General features: G+C 41.2%; 2 protein-coding genes across 3 annotated transcripts; both read left to right on the top strand.

Annotated features, from left to right (window-relative positions):
- Window positions 1-90: 90 nt before the first annotated feature.
- Window positions 91-17,830, top strand: PCNP (PEST proteolytic signal containing nuclear protein). 2 transcript variants are annotated; one of them, XM_054973100.1, is made up of 6 exons: window positions 91-100; window positions 491-563; window positions 11,020-11,188; window positions 12,204-12,278; window positions 16,475-16,530; window positions 17,455-17,830. In XM_054973100.1, the coding sequence occupies exons 2-6, from the start codon at window positions 532-534 to the stop codon at window positions 17,579-17,581; spliced, it is 459 nt and encodes a 152-aa protein (XP_054829075.1). In that variant the 5' UTR covers window positions 91-100; window positions 491-531; the 3' UTR covers window positions 17,582-17,830. The 2 variants fall into 2 exon arrangements, with proteins under 2 accessions (XP_054829075.1, XP_054829074.1); XM_054973099.1 differs by lacking the exons at window positions 91-100; window positions 491-563 and adding an exon at window positions 6,345-6,423 and having other exon boundaries at window positions 10,968-11,188.
- On the top strand, window positions 485-4,193 carry TRMT10C (tRNA methyltransferase 10C, mitochondrial RNase P subunit). The gene is made up of 2 exons (XM_054973098.1): window positions 485-563; window positions 1,358-4,193. Exon 2 carries the CDS (start codon window positions 1,386-1,388, stop codon window positions 2,676-2,678), a length of 1,293 nt encoding a protein of 430 aa, XP_054829073.1. The 5' UTR covers window positions 485-563; window positions 1,358-1,385; the 3' UTR covers window positions 2,679-4,193.

Below are 17,830 nucleotides of genomic sequence, written 5' to 3'. Positions count from 1 at the left end.
TCCGAACAGGGAGGCCCTGCTGCCGCTTCCGGCGGGAAGGTGATTGAGGACGGACTGGGTACGTGCAGCCTGAAGAAGCATGTGGTTTCAGTAACGGCAGGTAAGTGTTTGGGTAGGGATGGGAGAAAGGAAGCAATTGGTATTCGAGGGTTTTTTAAAGGTGGGATACATTGTGGTACACGAGAGAACTTCCCCGCTCTGGTCGCATGGATTCTGTTTCATCATCTGCTTGGCGCGCTGCTAAAAGGCGGCATCAGGCCATTGTATAGATCGCCTGCAGTTATCTCTTGATTTGTTAAGTCGAATTGTTCTTGAGTAAGTGACCTTGCTCCTCTAAACTGCCAGCTTGATGGTGCCAGGAACACCAGTAGAGCAGATAACAGGATCATTCCGAGACGGGTTTTTTTTGCATATTCTCCTGACCTTAAAAAGAAGGGAAAGTAACTTATCTGAATAAAAAATTTATTAAACAAAAAAATTTTTTTAATAGGTCGACACACATTCTTCCCCATAGCCTAACGAGGACAGAGGATGCTTGTTGCTGCAAGGAACCATGGGATGTTGTGAGTGTCAAATAGAACATTTAAACTGGCTGGGGAGGGAGAAGCTGCTTGATAGAGCTTCCATTAACCTTTAAATTATTGAGGTCTAAAACCAGATTGGAAAAGGTCTAGGACAGAGGATTTATCCAAGAATACCTGGAGTTGATCTGTAACTGCTTTTTCTAGCAGTTTGCTCAGAAAGGGCAAATTGGAGCCTGGTTGATAATTGGCCGCATAATTTTTCTCTAGCAATTTTTTTAAAGTAACAGACATATGACTTCCTGTTTTAGGGCACAAGGGAAGATGGTCTGAGTGTGTGAGTGATTTATAATAGACATTAAGGTCTCATTGATGTGATCTTTGCATGCTTTAAGAATCCAGGACAGGCAAGGGTCTAAAGCACAAGTGATGGCCTTCACAAATTCCAGCATCCTGGCTGTATCCATCACAGTAACTGGCTCAAAGAGATATAGAGACTGGATGCTGTATTGGGGTTTGTCTCAGCTGTATTATGACCAGTGTCCAAATCAGAGCATGTTTGAGAGATTTTCTCAGTGAAGAACTTTGCAGAATCATGAGCTAACTGTCACAGCTTCCATACAGCCCGTAACCTTTACCAGCCTTAGCTATCTAAAGGCTTCTCTTTCACCCATTCTTCCTTGATTTATCGCAAGGGTCAAATATGTACTTTAACTGGGGATGCATAGTAAAAGGCATAAATATTTCTGTTGTATTATTTTATTATAAGCTTAAAAGCAGCTTCAGCATTGTTTACGTCTGCTATTTTGGAATTATCTTTTTGTATATAATTGCAGATAACTGTTGGGCACCGCATTACCAAAAATGAACCTTTTCAACAAACTTCTATTTAATGTTGTTAGAAGCCCTGTCTTCTCTTTAGCTATACAAGATGGGATAAAAAGAAAGTTATTTTTCATAAGTCCTTGCAAAGCAATCACTTGCAGAACATTTGCTTTGTCTTCTTGGCTGAATAAGGATTCCTCATCAAGCAGTACTGAGAAATTAGATCTGGATGAATGGAAACATGTTGTGCGATCAGTTTCTCAAGAAGAAATTGGTGAGAAAACTGCAGAGAATGATGTGGACTCCCATTTAGCGGCTACTAGGGATCTTGTGGAGATGTGGAGGCTGTTGGGTAGAGCTGTTCCAGAAAATATCAGCGAAGAACAATTAAAAATCTTAATGGAAAATCCTACGAAGTCTTCTAAAAGGAAATATTTAAAGTTCTTGGCTATAAAGGAAGGTATAAAGAGATCCCAGAAAGAAAAGCGTGAAAAACAAAAGCAAATAAGGCAAGAACTAAAAACTAATAATGAAAATTTTGAACTAAAGAATACATTTTTGAAGAGGTTTTGGTCCAGGTCGGAGGATCTTATATTCGAGTGGAGAGCTGCTCAGTCTATGATCTTTGGTCAGCCTCTGGTGTTTGATATGGCCTATGAGAACTATATGTCATGTAGAGAAATGGAAAATGCAGTGAAACAGATGATGGAATCTGAAGGGGTCAATCGTAAAGCTGTGGACCCATTTCACTTGTATTATTGTAATCTCACAGTGGATGGTCCTTACCACAAAGAGTTTATCAAACGCTATGGGGAAGCATGGGATAAGTTGTTTGTGACAGCAACAGAAAAGAGTCATGTTGAAATCTTCCCCCAAAATCAGCTTGTCTATTTAACTGCTGATTCCCCTAATGTAATGAAAACATTTGAGCATGATAAAATCTATATAATTGGATCCCTAGTTGACAAGTCAATACAGACAGGAGTCTCTCTTGCCCAAGCAAAACGACTGAATTTGGCAACAGCACGGCTTCCTTTGGACAAATACCTGCAGTGGGAAGTGGGTGCTAAAAACCTTACTCTAAACCAAATGTTGCAAATCTTAATGGTCCTGAAAGATACAGGGGATTGGATGAAAGCTTTGAAGTTTGTTCCACAAAGAAAATATTCTGGCTTTGTAAACCCTTCCTCTTTTTTAAAGTTTACACTTGACACTAGGAAGAAAACAATGTTGTCTGGCAAAACAACTAGCCAAGAAAAGGCAAGCAACCAGTTTGCAAGGAACTCCTTCAGACAGCAAATGCAGAGAAAATGGTGGGAAGATGTGTCTTAATATATTTTCATCAAGTGATGGGCAATGCAAGTTTTTAATCGAGCATGGATGTGTTAATGTACTTTTTATTACTTAAAAATGATGATGGAACAAATCTATCCCCATGCTCAACTTGCAAAATAATTTGCTTACCCAGCTGAGCTTTTGAAAAAATCCTAGGACTGTTTGCAGTTGCTCAGGACAGTTGCATCCCCACAGTGTACATTCTCCCATCCAGGTTCAGCAACAGTCCTGCATTGTGGTAGAGATTAAGACTGTATTTTTCTTGGCCTCCTAATTCAAATTATAAAGTAAAAAGAATTACATTTCCCATCAGCACTGGCAGGAAGTGATAGCTGAGAAAATTAAAATTCTAAGAATAGAGCCTATCCTGTTCTATCAAAGGTTTTGGTTACTCCTCCCCCACCATAAAGTCAGTCAGTTTCTCAGGAAGTGCAGATAGAAGTGCACCTGAATTTTGAACTATGCCCTGATTTAAAGAGCTCTTATCCTGACTTGAAGATGGCTTGAGAATTTTTGAATTGAGAATTTGCATTATAAATCCCTACCCCCATCTGAAATATAGCTACCATTTCTTCACCCTATTTAAATCAACAGGACTTATTTAATCATATTCTTCAATACACCTATTAGCATCACTAGTACTTAACTTTGGCTGGATTGTGCCTGGTATCAACAAAGAACTGATTCTAGACTCTTAATCATGTCAAAATATGCCAGTTTAAGCGAAGACTTCCATTGCTGAGATACCTGACTCCTACTTAGGGGGAAAGGTTACATAAATATTGTTTAAAATGCATAACTTTAAGTCTAGGCCATAAAAGGGTTGTGCCTACAGCTGCAGCCTTCATGGCTTGAAAAAGGTTCTGTAGAGTATTACACTTGAAGTCTGTTAGAAGTCCTAATCTTAGCAATGTGGCATGTGTCATTTTTGGAGTACTTGTTATATCACAGGTGGATAGCAACTGATAGCTATATCACAGATGTTACAGTGCTAGGGCCAGCTTTTGAGCATTGGTACAATAAATTGTGGCTACTTTGTTGGTAAGAAACTTTAGAGAGTACATTTTTTCTAGTAAATTACAAGTAGACTGATACAATATTTACATTTATGTAATTCCTTTAAGAGGTGTCTTGATATTGATATAACTGATGAAAATAAATTTTGATTTGGTTATTGTTTATACTTTTGTTTTGGTTGTCTCCTTTGTAAGAAGTAGGATATGCTATATTTATAAAGATTTTACAAATTAATAGAACACATTTTCATTGTTCTGATATAGATCAATAGAAAATTGTAACATCTAACTAAAAATGAAAAGTGAGTATTTTTATGATGCATGGATGTATATAGTTATGAAACAGGCTTTAAAAAAGGAAAAGCTAAAAATCTGTTAATGATTTTGGGGCTTTACAAAAATACTCTGAATCCCATGATAAAATCATGAATTAACTGGTTGTAAACATTTTGGATCTTCCCAATGTCTGAATAAAATCATTCTTATTTACTGGTTACATATATAGAATCATTTACCAAGTGCTAATGTACATACATATTGTTTATTATTGGTTGCTTAAAGTAGCACCTCTTTATTCAATTGTAAGAAAATGCTATAGCGCTCTATTGAATTAACTTCTAAGTAAATATGCAAAATATATATAGAGTAATCTAGCCAGAGGTGAACTTTTTATCAAATTCAGATAAAAAAGCTTAGTGAGCTTAGTGCTGATCACGTGATTGGGGGGTGGAGCAGGAGTGTGGAGTGATGGGATTTATCGGGGCATCTTCTACCGCCCTAACCTGGGTAGTCCAAGATATTCCATTTTTGGAAGCTAAGCAGGGTTGGCCCTCATTTGTACTTGGATGGGGTTGCTACACATAGGAAGGCAATGGCAACAGTTCATCTCTTGCCTTGAAAGCCCTATGGGGTTACCATAAGTTAGTACACAACACATTCTACTGCTTTGATCACTAGGTGGCGATGCAATCCCATTTAAAACCCTACTCTTACAGCTCAGCTGGGTGGAATGGAAAATTTTTACTCCCAAGGCTGCCTGGGGTGGGGGAGGTGTGCACAAAATTCTAGAGGCCCTGGTCACTATAAGAGTTCGTGGATACAGACAGGTCATGAGACTGATATTATATGACGGTTTGGTTAGGTCTGGGTGGTGTGACACCTAGAAAGAAGAGCAAGGCGCCTCCCCCATACTAACAGATCTAAAACCCTTAGACCTTTGAGATACTACTGCATATTACTCATGGCTTTCCCTTGCCTCCCCTTTCCTGGCTAGTTTTATCTCCCATTCACACTATTCAGGAATCACAAGCAAATGGCAGCGGGTGGGGGGATATTTCTGATTTCCACCACTGCATCGCCAATAGCCTGATACTGACATTGCAACAGTAGTCATTTCCTGCAGGAAGCTGGGAGGGAAAAAGTGGGAAGTGAAAGGAAGTTTGAAGGAGAACTATTGCCAGAAACAAGCCTGGGAGGACATCAGTGGGGGACTGAAGAAGTAGGCGGAAAGTACTTGGGGTCCTGCTACCAGACTGATGTTGAAGAGATTTTGTTTATTGATTGTTAGGAGAGCCCTGGGAAGCAGGGCCAGAGACCAGGGTTAGGGTTGCCAACTCTGAGATGGAAAATTCCTGGAGATTTAGGGGTGGAGCCTGGGGAGGGTATAATGCCATAGCTCAGGAAGGTATAATGCCATGGAGTCCACTCTCCAAAGCAACCTTTTAGTTCAGGGGAAATTATTTCAGCTGGAGATCAGTAGTAAGTCCAGGGAATCTCCAGGCCCCACCTGGAGGTTGGCAAAGCTAACTCATATGTCTTACCATCAAGCACAAAACGCCTAAAGTCGTTACGTTGCTCCTATTGTCAATGGAAGGCGATATTCTATGTTTACTTGCCTCATTAATGTTCTAACGTATTACTAGTTGGAACCCACCAGAGTTTATAAGCGCCAACCCTGATGCGCTTTCAGCCCTCGCTCCAAAGCCTATCACTAGAGGCACACTACTAATCTATACTGAAATTACAGTGGTAGATAAGCAGCATGATGATACATACATATTTTTTTTAATGAGCTACTATTGTACTGTAGTTAGACTAAGAACAGAAAGTCCCCAGCTCATTAAACCTGCTTTAGGCCAGTCAGCTTCAGGCTCATAAGGACACAATAGACAGAAACGAGAACCCTGAACTACTTGGAGGAAGGGTGGGGACAAAACTGAATCGATAAACGAGAATGTTATTTCTGAATGAAACTTCTCCATTCTATGGAGTTTACTCCCAATTAAATATGTAAAAGACTGGAACGCAGATCGTTTTATTAAGTATTCCCTAAATGGGAGGTAGCTGCGCTTTTTTAACCTGACGCACCTTTGCATTTTAAATCAAAATAAGCGGTGCTCGATATATAATCAATGGAAAGTCGAACAAACCCAACACCTCTTCTGCCATTCGCATTTAATACACTTAAAACCATGTTGGCGCAAACCGGAAGTTACGATATCCCCAGGAGCAAGAGTGCTCGGGGTGCGCAGGCTATAGACGTAAGACAGACAGCGGGCGAATAAAGCGCGCCTGCCGCTTCTTTCGTCACGGAACTGGGGTGGGAGGACTGGGCGACTCCACAGCGCATGCTCGAGACTCACCAGCAAGGAGGCGGCGGTGGCGGGGGAAAATGGCGGACGGCAAGGCAGATGATGTGAAGCTGAAGCGGCCGCGTCTTGACGGAGGTGAAAACACAGCGTCTCTATGCTCCCCACCCCCTTCCCTGCATGAGGGGCTCGGGGGGGGGGGGCGTGAGAGGGAGGCTAGAGGGGAGTTTAGGGGTGCCGCGGGTCGGGAAGCGGCGGAGGCAGGCAGGCGCCAGACGCCCTTCGCAGTCCTCAAGGGCCTTGGAGTTGGTCTCGCATCTGTCTGTAACTGGTTTAGCGTCCCCGCAGGAACAGAATCGCAGCCGGGTGTTTCGGACGGGCCTCCTGCGGGCCGGTTTCCGGGCGCTAAATCCCGCGGCTTTCTGCTGGCTTGCCGTAGCCCCTTGACTGACCGATGCTGGGCGACAAGGGACAGAAAGTAGTCACTGGGGCACACTGAATGTTTTCGGTTTCTTCTGGCTGAGGAGCGGGTGGTATAATAACTGTCCCTTGCACCCCGGGTTGACTGCTTGAAAGACACACACATAACGCTCTGGGACATGGCTGGATTGCAAATAACATTTTAACTGAGATGCTGCACTGCTGAAGTACAAATACTTCAGAATATTGAGATCCGTGTAGCAGATTCCCGGCCATTCATGGGCTGTTTTATGTAATTAACTATTCCTTTTGTCCTTGATCAAATTTTCGTCCCTTTTAGGGGACCAGCAGTACTGAAAATGCTGCGGTTACCCTATATAAATGTAAAATAATAACAACTTCCTCCCTTACAATATTGAGTATTGTATTGGTCTATTCCAGGAGGGAAGCAGTCAGCAGCTGCCTCTTAAGACACAACAGTTGTTTTTTTAAAACAAATTTATTTTGATGTAAGCTAGAAGCCTAGAGCTCACTTTATCAGATGAAAGTTCTCTTCAGTTTGTTCTCAGTTGCCAGTAAATTTGATATTAATTTTACATTACTATAAAGTATTGGTGAAGTACAGAGGTGGTTGGGATTAAAGGACAACTGGAAAAAAAGATAGACCACCTAAAATTACTCATAACTTTATAGTACCTTTTAAAACTGTTTGCTTTGGGTTACACTCAGCAAGCATGGAACTTCTTTAGGAGTTTCGTTTTGTCCATTAAAGGTGATGATATAATTTATTTTTAGGATGCACGGCGGTACATTTTTAGCTTTATATATACACGTTCTTCAGAACTACTGTTGGAGACCTGTCATTAGTGATGATGCAAAGTTTTCTCAAAATAAGTTGGCATGGCATTTCTAAAAGTCAGAAGAAGGGGCACAGAAAGATCAAGACCAATGGAAAGAGTTATGTAGCCAATATATGACCTTAGAAAGTACAGGGTTAAAAGCTCTGCTGTTCAGGATTTACAACACTTTAAAAAAAGAGGAAATTGTTGATGATTTTAAAAACATGTACCTTAATGTAACGCCAAGGGATTCCAGAAGAACATACAGAAAAAAACATGACTGCAGGATTTTGCAGGTAGCCATCAATCCCCCTGCCCTCCCAATTTGAGTTAGGGATTGTTAGAACTAAAGCCAGAACTTGTTTCTGCTGGCAGAGGAGCCCCCCAAATATGCTGCCCCTGTTCATTTAAGGTGCCTTTTAACTTGATAACCATAGACCATCTAATAAACTTGGTAGAAAAGCCGTTCCAAGCTACTTTCTTGTGAGACCGTTGTACCTTCTGCAGCTACTGCAAACAGCTAATTAGAGTTCATTCCATACCTTTTTGACTCAGCCTCTGGGAAGGGAAAAAGGAAAATGGAAGTAAGTAAGAGCTTCGTCCAAAAGCTATACTTGCAAATCACCACAGATACATTGCTGACTCTGAGTTACCTGAATTTACTGGGGCTTGATTTCTGCAAAAAAAAAAAAAAAAAAAAACCAACAAAAAGCAACAGTATGGAGACAAATTCTGGCTACACAATTGAGGAATATTAAAATAAGCTGAGTGTGTCTAAAGTTTTTTTTTAATTAAAGGGAGAATCAGATGTAGTCAGAGATTCTGACATAACCATTTGGTACCCTCAGAACACTTTTTAGTTGCCCTCAGCAACCAGACAACTTGTTAAATAACAAACTTGCTTAAATGGTTTGGTTATACCCCACAAAACCCTCAGTAATTTGAGTGCAGAATACTTGGAGACCATCTTCTCCCTTATTTCCCTTTATGATCTTTGATGGCTGCTGGATGTGTTATCTCAGTCCATAAAAAGATGTGCATTATTGGTGACTGTTCCACCATCTCATTGCAGATGTTCAAAAAAACAGACCAGATCACCTTTTGGAAGCTTTCTGAGACTTGCTTTTTCTTTAGGTTGCAGGGCAAAATCAGAAAGGATTTTTTTGCATTGCTGTTGTCTACCCTGATCCATTAGGATGGGGTAGGCTGTAAATCTGAATAAATAATTGAATCACTCATGTGACCTGGTTACAATAGTACATTTTTAAAGTGAGAACATTAGTACACTGTAGTGCTTAGTGGTTTGTTTTCTTGCTTCCATGTAGCGGGAAAGTGTGTATTAGATAAACAAGTTATTTTAAAGAGCGATTTAGATTTTTTTCCAGATGATAGAGTAGAGTTATAATACAGCCAGCTGACTAATCAAATAGTTCAGTTAACAACTGTTATTTGATTGTTTCCATTGAGTGAAAACTGCCACTATTGGCTTACTTCTAATTTCATAATGGTGTCTTGGCAGGAGCAAAAGTAACTGTGGTTCTCGAAAGCTTATGCTACAGTAAAGATAAATGGAGCTTTTATAGTTTTTTCAAATTTTCTTGAGTAATTTTCAGTTTTGCCACACACATATATTTTAAAAGGTTTATTATTGAAGCTTTCCCATAAATTAGCAAAGTAAGAGTATCAGAAATGAACACTATAAAGTTAAACAGTATAATCCAAGGTAATGTTCAGAACTGAATCCCAGTGAGAATTATTTCTTAGTCTCTAAATTGCAGCTCAGTTGCAGTCTACCGAAAGTCTGACTGCTTATATCTTTTTTATTAGTATTCTACATTTATACCGGAGCACTTATTTTGGATGTCACTCCCTTATCCTAGCCAATTTGAAACTGATTAGGATTGAAGTTCTGAACAGGTTCATTATACTGCTCTTGATGGGTAATATCTGTGCCAAATTAATTGCAGCATATTCTGCAGAATTTTATGTTGTAGTTCAGTGGAATAGTTGGTTGCCTGAAGAAGGTCCCTTATAGATAGTGATCAGGAAGGTTATACAGTACTGTTAAGATGACATGCAGTCATCCAGAGAGAGAAAACTGGTAATAGTTATGTTAGAGTACAGCGCATGAGGATCTTTGACAGTCACAGTTATTTCAGTCCAAAGAGTTATGTGATTAATTATGCGTACCTAAAGAAAATTTGCAGTTGTCCCCAAGCAGCATACCACATGGCAAACCTCTTTGAAATGGAGACCAGTTTCATAAGCAGTTGAAGATTATGTACAGGGCCTTTAGCACCCCTGAATTAGCTTTTTTGATCCCAGCCATGGTCCTAGATTAGTAAATGCTTCAGTCTGTTGATAAGGGAAGTTACAAATATTTAAAATTAAGGAAATAATTAAAATGAATGCATCCTAAGTCATAATCATTGGCAGTTTCCCTCCCCACAAGCCAACATTAATTCCCATTAATACTGTTCCACATAAACTTAGTTCATGCCCTAAGACTTTATTGAATACCTTAATTTTTCTCGAATTCAGAAATAATGAAGATGTTATTAGTGCCAAAACTTGGTAGTAACAGTTGATTATAATTTCATTTTTGCTTTTAGTAATTCTTGTGCTAAACAATTCTGAAAACTGAATAGAAGTCCCTCATTATAAAACTCCACATTGATTATGATTATGAAACTCTGAAGGACCCATGCATTGTCTCATTTCTTTTACGCATACCATCAAACTTAAATCATGATAAAACATCTTTGTAGTGTTTTCATAGTCCATGCTTCCATCTCTGAGCATACAAACCTGCCTCTATATAAATGTTATTAACTTATAATAAGATACTATCTTGGAGGCAGCTTATTGTCTCCTATGCTAAGCTTCTGAAGTAACCAATTCAGAAGCATAGCTGCATTAGTTTAAAAAACAGAGTCCTGCAGTACCTTCAAAGTTAATAACTTCATTGTTGCATAAGCCTTTATGCTTTAGACAACAGTGCTGCAGTTACCAACTCAAGCTACTAACCTTTAACTATAAGAGGAATTTACAGTCCATGAAAGACACAGTCCATGGTGACACAAATGGGGGTTGTTATGAGGTGCATTTGAGTGTGTAATTAACTAGCTTTCTCTGAATTTAAATGGCTTTTGCAGTCACTGTAGAGGTGTCATGAGGCTCCAAGATGCTTAGTTTCAGTAGTTTTACATATCACTGAATATGTTCTGCATTAGTCACATGATTGGAGCTTCCTTCACTGTATGTCTGTATTCTTACAGTGTGCTCTGTATAAACAGTTATGGAGGCGCTGACACTGTAAGTGCAAAAGTCTCCTCTTCATAACAGTGCTTTATGAGGTTGCTGCTCCCATCAGTCCACTCAGTAAAAATAGCTCATCTTGGTAAGTTGTTTCGACTTCACCAGGACCTGAAGAAGAGGCAGAAAAACCTGTGAAAACTAAGACTGTTTCTTCCAGTAATGGAGGGGAAAGTTCGAGTCGCAGCGTGGAGAAGCGGGCAGCTGATGAAGAAACTGAAGACTTCACCTCAAAGCCTGCTCCTGCCAAAATGTCCAAATTTGGGTTTGCCTTAGGCGCACAGATTGCAAAAAAGCCACCTGCAATATCCATCAAACTTGGAGCAAATGTAAGTTGTTGGTAGGCTTTCTTGTGAATGATAAATTTGTAGACTTCAAGGGGAGGTGGGGAGTTAGTTAAGGTACCTTATTTAAATTTTAATTGTCCATAAATATTTGGAATAATTTACTATCACAAACATTTAAGTAAGAATTTTTGGAAGATGTTGGTATGCATAGAATTAGCTTAAAATACTGTGAAATTGAGTGTGTGTCCCCCCCCCCCATACTACTTGTGGTGGTTTAAGGAGTTATAAAATACTGTCATAAGTATGGCTTGATCCCACCTGGATATTTGTGGGACCAAGAATGGAGGATGGTCCTCTCCTGTGGGAGACCTCCAGTTCTCTCCCAAGCTGTCCTTATGGTCCCTTATCCAGCAGGAGCAGCATGTTGGGGAATGTGTTGGGCTGCTGAGGAGGAAAGAATTGATGAAAATTGCCCCCTTCCTCATACATGCAGACATCTAGGTGGGGTCCAAGCGCATAACTCCCTGACTTCTAGCAAAAGAAGACTATAGTCCTATTCTGACTTCTTAATACTTAAGATACGGTTAAATGTACAATAAATTATTGGCTAGAATCCAAAGTATTATTGTTTAAGCTTATACCAGGACCTTGCACTTATAGAGCAATCCTAAGTAGATCTACTCAGAATCCCAGTCATGTGTATTCAAATGGGACTTACTCCCAGGAAAATGTTCTTAGGATTGCACAGTTAGACAAGTTAATTGGCTATTATCTTTGAAAGTCAGCCATGCCATATTAAAAGCTGCTTTTTGACTTCCCTCAGCATGAGAGTTGATTGCTATGAAGCAGGGAAGACCTGATTTTCAAGAACCATCTTTGGGTCCAGGGAACTAGCTTTATGGTGGCTTGGATTCTGGCTGTTTCTTACTAAGGTGATAAGAAAAATAAAACTAGTAGATTTATGAATCTGAAATTCTGTAGTATACGAGGAGCAGAGTGAAGTTACTGATGTGTGTTTACATTTGGTTGTTTAAATGTCACCTTTGTTCCTTTTCAGAAACCTAAAGAGCCTACTCCAACCCTTGCTCCAAAAACACTTTCTGTAGCAGCAGTCTTCAATGAAGATGAAGATGTAAGTAAATGTTTCCATTCAATGAGGAGATAATCTTTTCTGGCTAGAATTATGTTTTGAAAATTGGGGGTTTTGTCAATATGTTCTTGATGCATCGCTACTCAGAACTGGCCTAAAATTCCCCAAAAACACCAGATGTGTAAGTGTCCTCTTGACAGCTTAGAACAATGTTTAAGCCATTGATTATCTCAGAAATTAGCATTTCTCTATGCCTGATATTTTGTAGGGCTACAGAATTACCTAACCAGTCCTTTTTCTTAATGGCCTTTTAATAGATTATGCAGTGAATTTTTAGTATTTTAAATCTTCTCTAAAACTCCCTGAAATGATAAAAGGAGCACATGTAACTTAGATGCCCTCAGTAGATAACCACAACAATATTCAGCTCTTGGTTTCTGTCAGGAAGGGGGAATGGGGAGGGGCCCTTTCCGAGGCTGTTTTGACCTTTGAAGAAGAACTCATTCAGGCCAGGTCAGGCAGCAATCACTGGGCAACTTTCTGACATGTGATTTCCGTGGCTCACCCAGGCCCAGCTACCTCCTACTGTTCTGCAGTCCCCCACATGCCAGAGTGACGGTGTGGTTAAAGTTTCAGACTAGGATCTGGGAGACCCAGGTTTGAATCCCTACTCTAATATGGAAGCTCACTGGGTGACTGGACCAGTCACACATTTTAGCGTAACCTACTAGGGTGACTGTCTTTACACACCCTGCCACCCACCCGAAGCCTCCCTTCACAGGTTCGGGGGCTTCACCAGGCAGAAAAGAGCAGTCATCACACGCCACTTGTCTAACCTCTATTATCATGCAGAGAGGCCTAATTCAAAACCACACAGGGTCCCCTTGTAAAGTTCTGCCAAGTAACTCTCAAAGACTTCACTGCATGAGTCCAGGAACTGCATGAGTTAAAGCATTTTATTGATAAGCTACTAGTGCATACACTATTACATTTCTTGGGAGGAATGGCAAGCCACTTCGGAATTCTAGTATTTACTCACTTTGGTATGCTCTGTAAAGATTCGGAGCATACTGAAGTGAGGGGGAGCTACCCCTCCACCCCCCACCCACTTACCTGGCCAGCAGGGAGAGAGGGGGGGTGATCAGCTGGGTGACGGGCCGTGGCAAATGCGGCGGCAGCATGCGTGAAGCTGGGACGGCCTGGAGCCAGCTCCTCTGCTGCCACACCGCCGCCTCCAGGCCTGCAGCAGCTCTCAGAGTGGCAGGGAAGGCTGGAGCCTCCTCCTCCAGCTCTTCTTGCCCCCCAAGTGGCCACCGTGGCGGCCATTTGAGGGGCAGGAAGGGCTTTATCTGCCTCCTCCGCCACCCCGCAACCCCGCAGGGTGACGGGGAGGGCCAGAGCTGCCACTGCCGCCACCGTGCCACCTTCTCTGGGCCTGCAGGGCAGCAGGGAAGGCCAGAGCCGCCTCCTCCAGCCCTTCCTGACCCTCAAATGGCCACGGCAGCCATTTGGGCAGGCTGGAAGGGCTTTCTCTGCCGCCGTCCATCAGAGCGGCGGGGAGGGCCAGAGCCAACGCTTCCACCGACACCACCTCCCCCACCAGCGGCAGGGCCAAGGTAAGTGGGGTTGGGGGGATGTTAAAAGGGCCCTGCTGCTTGCAAGCAGCAGGAAAGGGCCCTTTAAACTCGGCCCTGAAGCTTTCCGAAGCATTACAAATGCTTCGGAAAGCTTTGATTCGGGCTTTCTAAATCCCAGGGCATGCTGGCCCCAATTCGGAAATCCCAAATCTTTACAGATCCGGTCCCGAAGTACACACCCCTAATAGTCACACAGAATCAAACAGGCCTTGCAAAGTGCAAGCAATACACAGAGGCCTTGCAGAGTATGACAGGAGACGTCCTGACACCCCTCTCTCCTCTCCCAGAGGCTTTATCAGACAGGCAGCCCATTCCGTCTATTTACTTCCTCTCTTTACTCCCTCTATTTACTCAGCTACAGCCTGGAGGTGTTGGAGAATGGGAACTTGGCATTTACTTCTACATATGCTGCCACCATTTATTTAAACTTAGCCCATTTAATGTGACCAGAGCATTTGAGAGGTCTGTGTGTGATTTTTTTTCAGCCAATGACTGCAAGCCAGCCAGGTTTAAAACAACAATAAACTTTATTTACAAGGAACATAGGAGTGAATGGCTTTAAATTCATAGATATACTGGGGTTAAACAGTGAGTGTTTCAGTGTTACAGAACAGGTTTGTAATCAGTCAGCAAATATCTTTGCTGCCTTCTCTCAGCAGCCCCCAAAGGTGCCCCCCTGATTTTAACTGTCAACGGTCAGCATGCTGCCTGCACTTACTGGTTGTTTCTCAGGAAAGGCAGAGCTGGAGCTAGTCCTGTCTTTCACACCTACCTCATAGGATCGTTGTGAGGATATAATAGAGAAGAGAATGATGTAAGTTGTTTTGAAGAGCAAAATGTAAATGAAGTAAATAAATAGCAGGAGATGAGGGGAAGATAAATGGTTGGTTGGTGGATGAAAAGGAGGGAAGGAAGCAGTATAAGGGCTGCCAGTAGAAGGGGGAAAGGAAATACTGTTGGGAGTGGATACAGGGGAAAGTGAGCTGTTTCTCTGCAAGTCCTTGTGGGTTCCACACCTTGCAGCAGATTGAGGATCAAGTAGCATTGTGCAGCTTGGCTAGAGGTTTCCTGAGGATCAGGTGGCATTGTGCGGCTTGGCTAGAATTTTCCTGGGGAGAGGCTTCCAGGGAAGGGAAGGAAGAAAAGCTGAAGATGGGGGGCAGGTAAAAGTAGGTTGGCTAGTGGGTGTAAAGGAGAGAAGCAGTAAAAGGGGGACAGGCTGTTGGCTCTTCAGGGAAGGGAAAGTGGAAATGGTGGGGGAGGGGAAATGAGATGCCTCCCTACAAGTCCTTATTGGTCTCCTGCTTGTAGGAATGTAATGTGCTTTCTTTGAAACATAGAGCATGCCCTAACAATTGGCTTGATGATTCAAATGCAGATGAAAGTGGGATTGTTCACCACTTGTCTTTTCATCAGGATTTCAGGGAAGTTGTATGCTTCCCTTCTAAGATAGTGCACTGGTAGTGTTTTGGAGGAGGAAAAAGGTAAATACAGCTTCAAAAAAGAAGGCTTTTAATTGTAAGTTAACTTCATTCAATTCATACTGCGCTGAGAACTCAGGTGAAAATTAATTCACTAGCATAATTATTACCGTTTTCTTGTGTGCTTTATTCTAAGAGCCATCTGGAAGTTAAGGAGGGATCTCATATCTGTTGCTTTTCTCATGCAGCAATGACGGGTCCATTTTCTACAAGTAAAAATCACTCAAGCTCTCCTTAACTACTTTTGCGCTCTGAAGCGTTTTTCTCACAGCTTAGCTTCTCTAATGGAAGTGAGCTGAATTAGAAGAAAAGTGCTTAAAGCAAGGTGCAAAGGGGACAAGATTAGCTCCTTTTATTTGTGTGCTCCCCCCTTCATTTTTAATGTGAACAAGGGGACTCAAATCAGTCCCCCTTCTCTCGTCATACCTAGTCCTGAGATGTACTAGCAAAATGAAATATCTGCTACTGAGCTGTGCATAGTCGGTTATAGATTCCTACAGCATGCTTTCCAAAGATATCCCCAATAGGAGATACAGCTATTTGGAGTTCTAGATCAAATACAGGGTCTTGTTTTGAGGAGGGGGGCATAAACCGTCTGGAGCTTACCAAGGCATATGTTGAGCTGGATGAGCAGTATGGAAGTGAGGTACTTTTTTGTTCTTCTGACTGCCCATAACAGTAACAGCTGTGTCTTTGGACCCATATACTTGGGAAATCACTGTAGCTTGCAAATTATTTCTGCTAAACTCTGTATAAGGAATACGGTCATTCTGGTAGCTATGAGCACCTACTTTCAATTTCTAACCCTATACCTGGAACTACACTATTGAAAAATATGTAAGTATCCCTCTTGGAGCTAGCTTGATTATATTTTAATACAGTTGCAATGGGTGGGGCATTGCACTGTATTAAAATATAATCAACAGTCCTATGAAATAGCTTTGCCAGAGAGAGAGAGAGAGAGAGACTAGTCTGAATCACCCAGTGAGCATCACAGAGGCTTTGTGGATTGAAACCTGAATCTTTGCCATCCAAGCCTTCAACCTCTAAACCTCACTGGCTCTCACCAGTTTGACTATACAGGAATTTGTGACTGTCTTACGGTCATTCTTTTTTCTAGAGCGAACCTGAAGAGATGCCTCCAGAAGCAAAAATGCGAATGAAGAACATTGGAAGGTAAAATAGCTCTAGATGAAAGTAGGAAAAGGATATTCAATATGGGTGATTTAGGAGTATATTGAAGGTGAAGAGTGGGTTTTGTAGTTTTACTTTTTGCCAAACAGTAAACATTGTAATAATTTTTCTACCTAATGCCATGATTGTTTTGATTTTGGAAAGCTATTTGGCATTTTGCCATTACTTGGTTTTTTCCCTGGTTTTTCTTGCTGAATTCTTTGCTTGCCAGTGCTTTAGTACAATATTTTAAAAACTGATCAGATCATAACTTTTTTTGAAGAATAATCTTGATATGTGATAGTTCATTTTGGAGAGACAGACACTATATTTTTAGTGTTTAATCCAAGTTCTCCCTTCCCCTCCCCTTGCAAGAGCAGAAGAACTTTCTGGTGGTCCCCTGTAGCAACATCCAGTGCTATTTCCAAGGGCCCTTGGACTCTGAGGAGTGACTTTCCAAGGGGATGTTGAAGGAACAGAAGGTGGGAAAGATCTGCCCATGATTCACTTGGTCTCACCCATAACTTTTATCAGACCTGTTCTTTAAAACAAACTGTGTAGTATTTTGGCTCAATATTTCTTTTTCCTGACACATTTTAGTCAGGTTTCTTTTATTGCTGATTGCCAGATAGCATGTCCAGTTTCAGCATTTTTATTACATTACAACCATGAACATGTTTATTATATTATCTGTGTTGAAACTCATAGTAGTATCAGGCAGTTTATAGGTTTTTTGGCATTGTGTTTAATTCTGGAGAGAGAGCATCCTAGTATTAGGAATCAGACGATGAAAAATGCTATAGGTAATAAACGTCTAAAGATAGCTATTGGTGGTTGTCAACTACATATGAACAACTTTAGTTCTGTGTGCTCAAGCCTGTAAATGGGAAACTAATAAAATTAATTGCTTTTTTTCTTTTCTCATAGGGATACTCCAACTTCAGCAGGACCAAATTCTTTCAACAAAGGCAAGCATGGATTTTCTGACAACCAGAAGCTATGGGAACGGAACATGAAGAGTCACCTTGGAAATGTCCGTGATCAAGATGAATAAATTGTGTATTAAGATTTGGGTGTTGGGGAAATGGGAGGGTGTGACATAAAGGAACAGTTTCCTTTTTTTAGAGCGGTATACGGCTATTTTGGGTACCACTTTTAAAGATTCTAGTGGTGCACAAAAAACTGAGTTTAAAAGTAGAGGTAATTTATGTTTTGTATACAGATTTCAAAGCATTTGCTAATTTTGTAGCTCCATGCAATTAATTTCACAAGGTTATGGAAAATAAAGTCATTGGAAGTGGTA

Source organism: Eublepharis macularius, chromosome 3, assembly GCF_028583425.1.
Source record: "Eublepharis macularius isolate TG4126 chromosome 3, MPM_Emac_v1.0, whole genome shotgun sequence".
Lineage (NCBI taxonomy): Eukaryota > Metazoa > Chordata > Lepidosauria > Squamata > Eublepharidae > Eublepharis > Eublepharis macularius.
The sequence above is the reverse complement of the archived record's forward strand: the minus strand, read 5'-3'. Positions and strand labels throughout refer to the sequence as shown.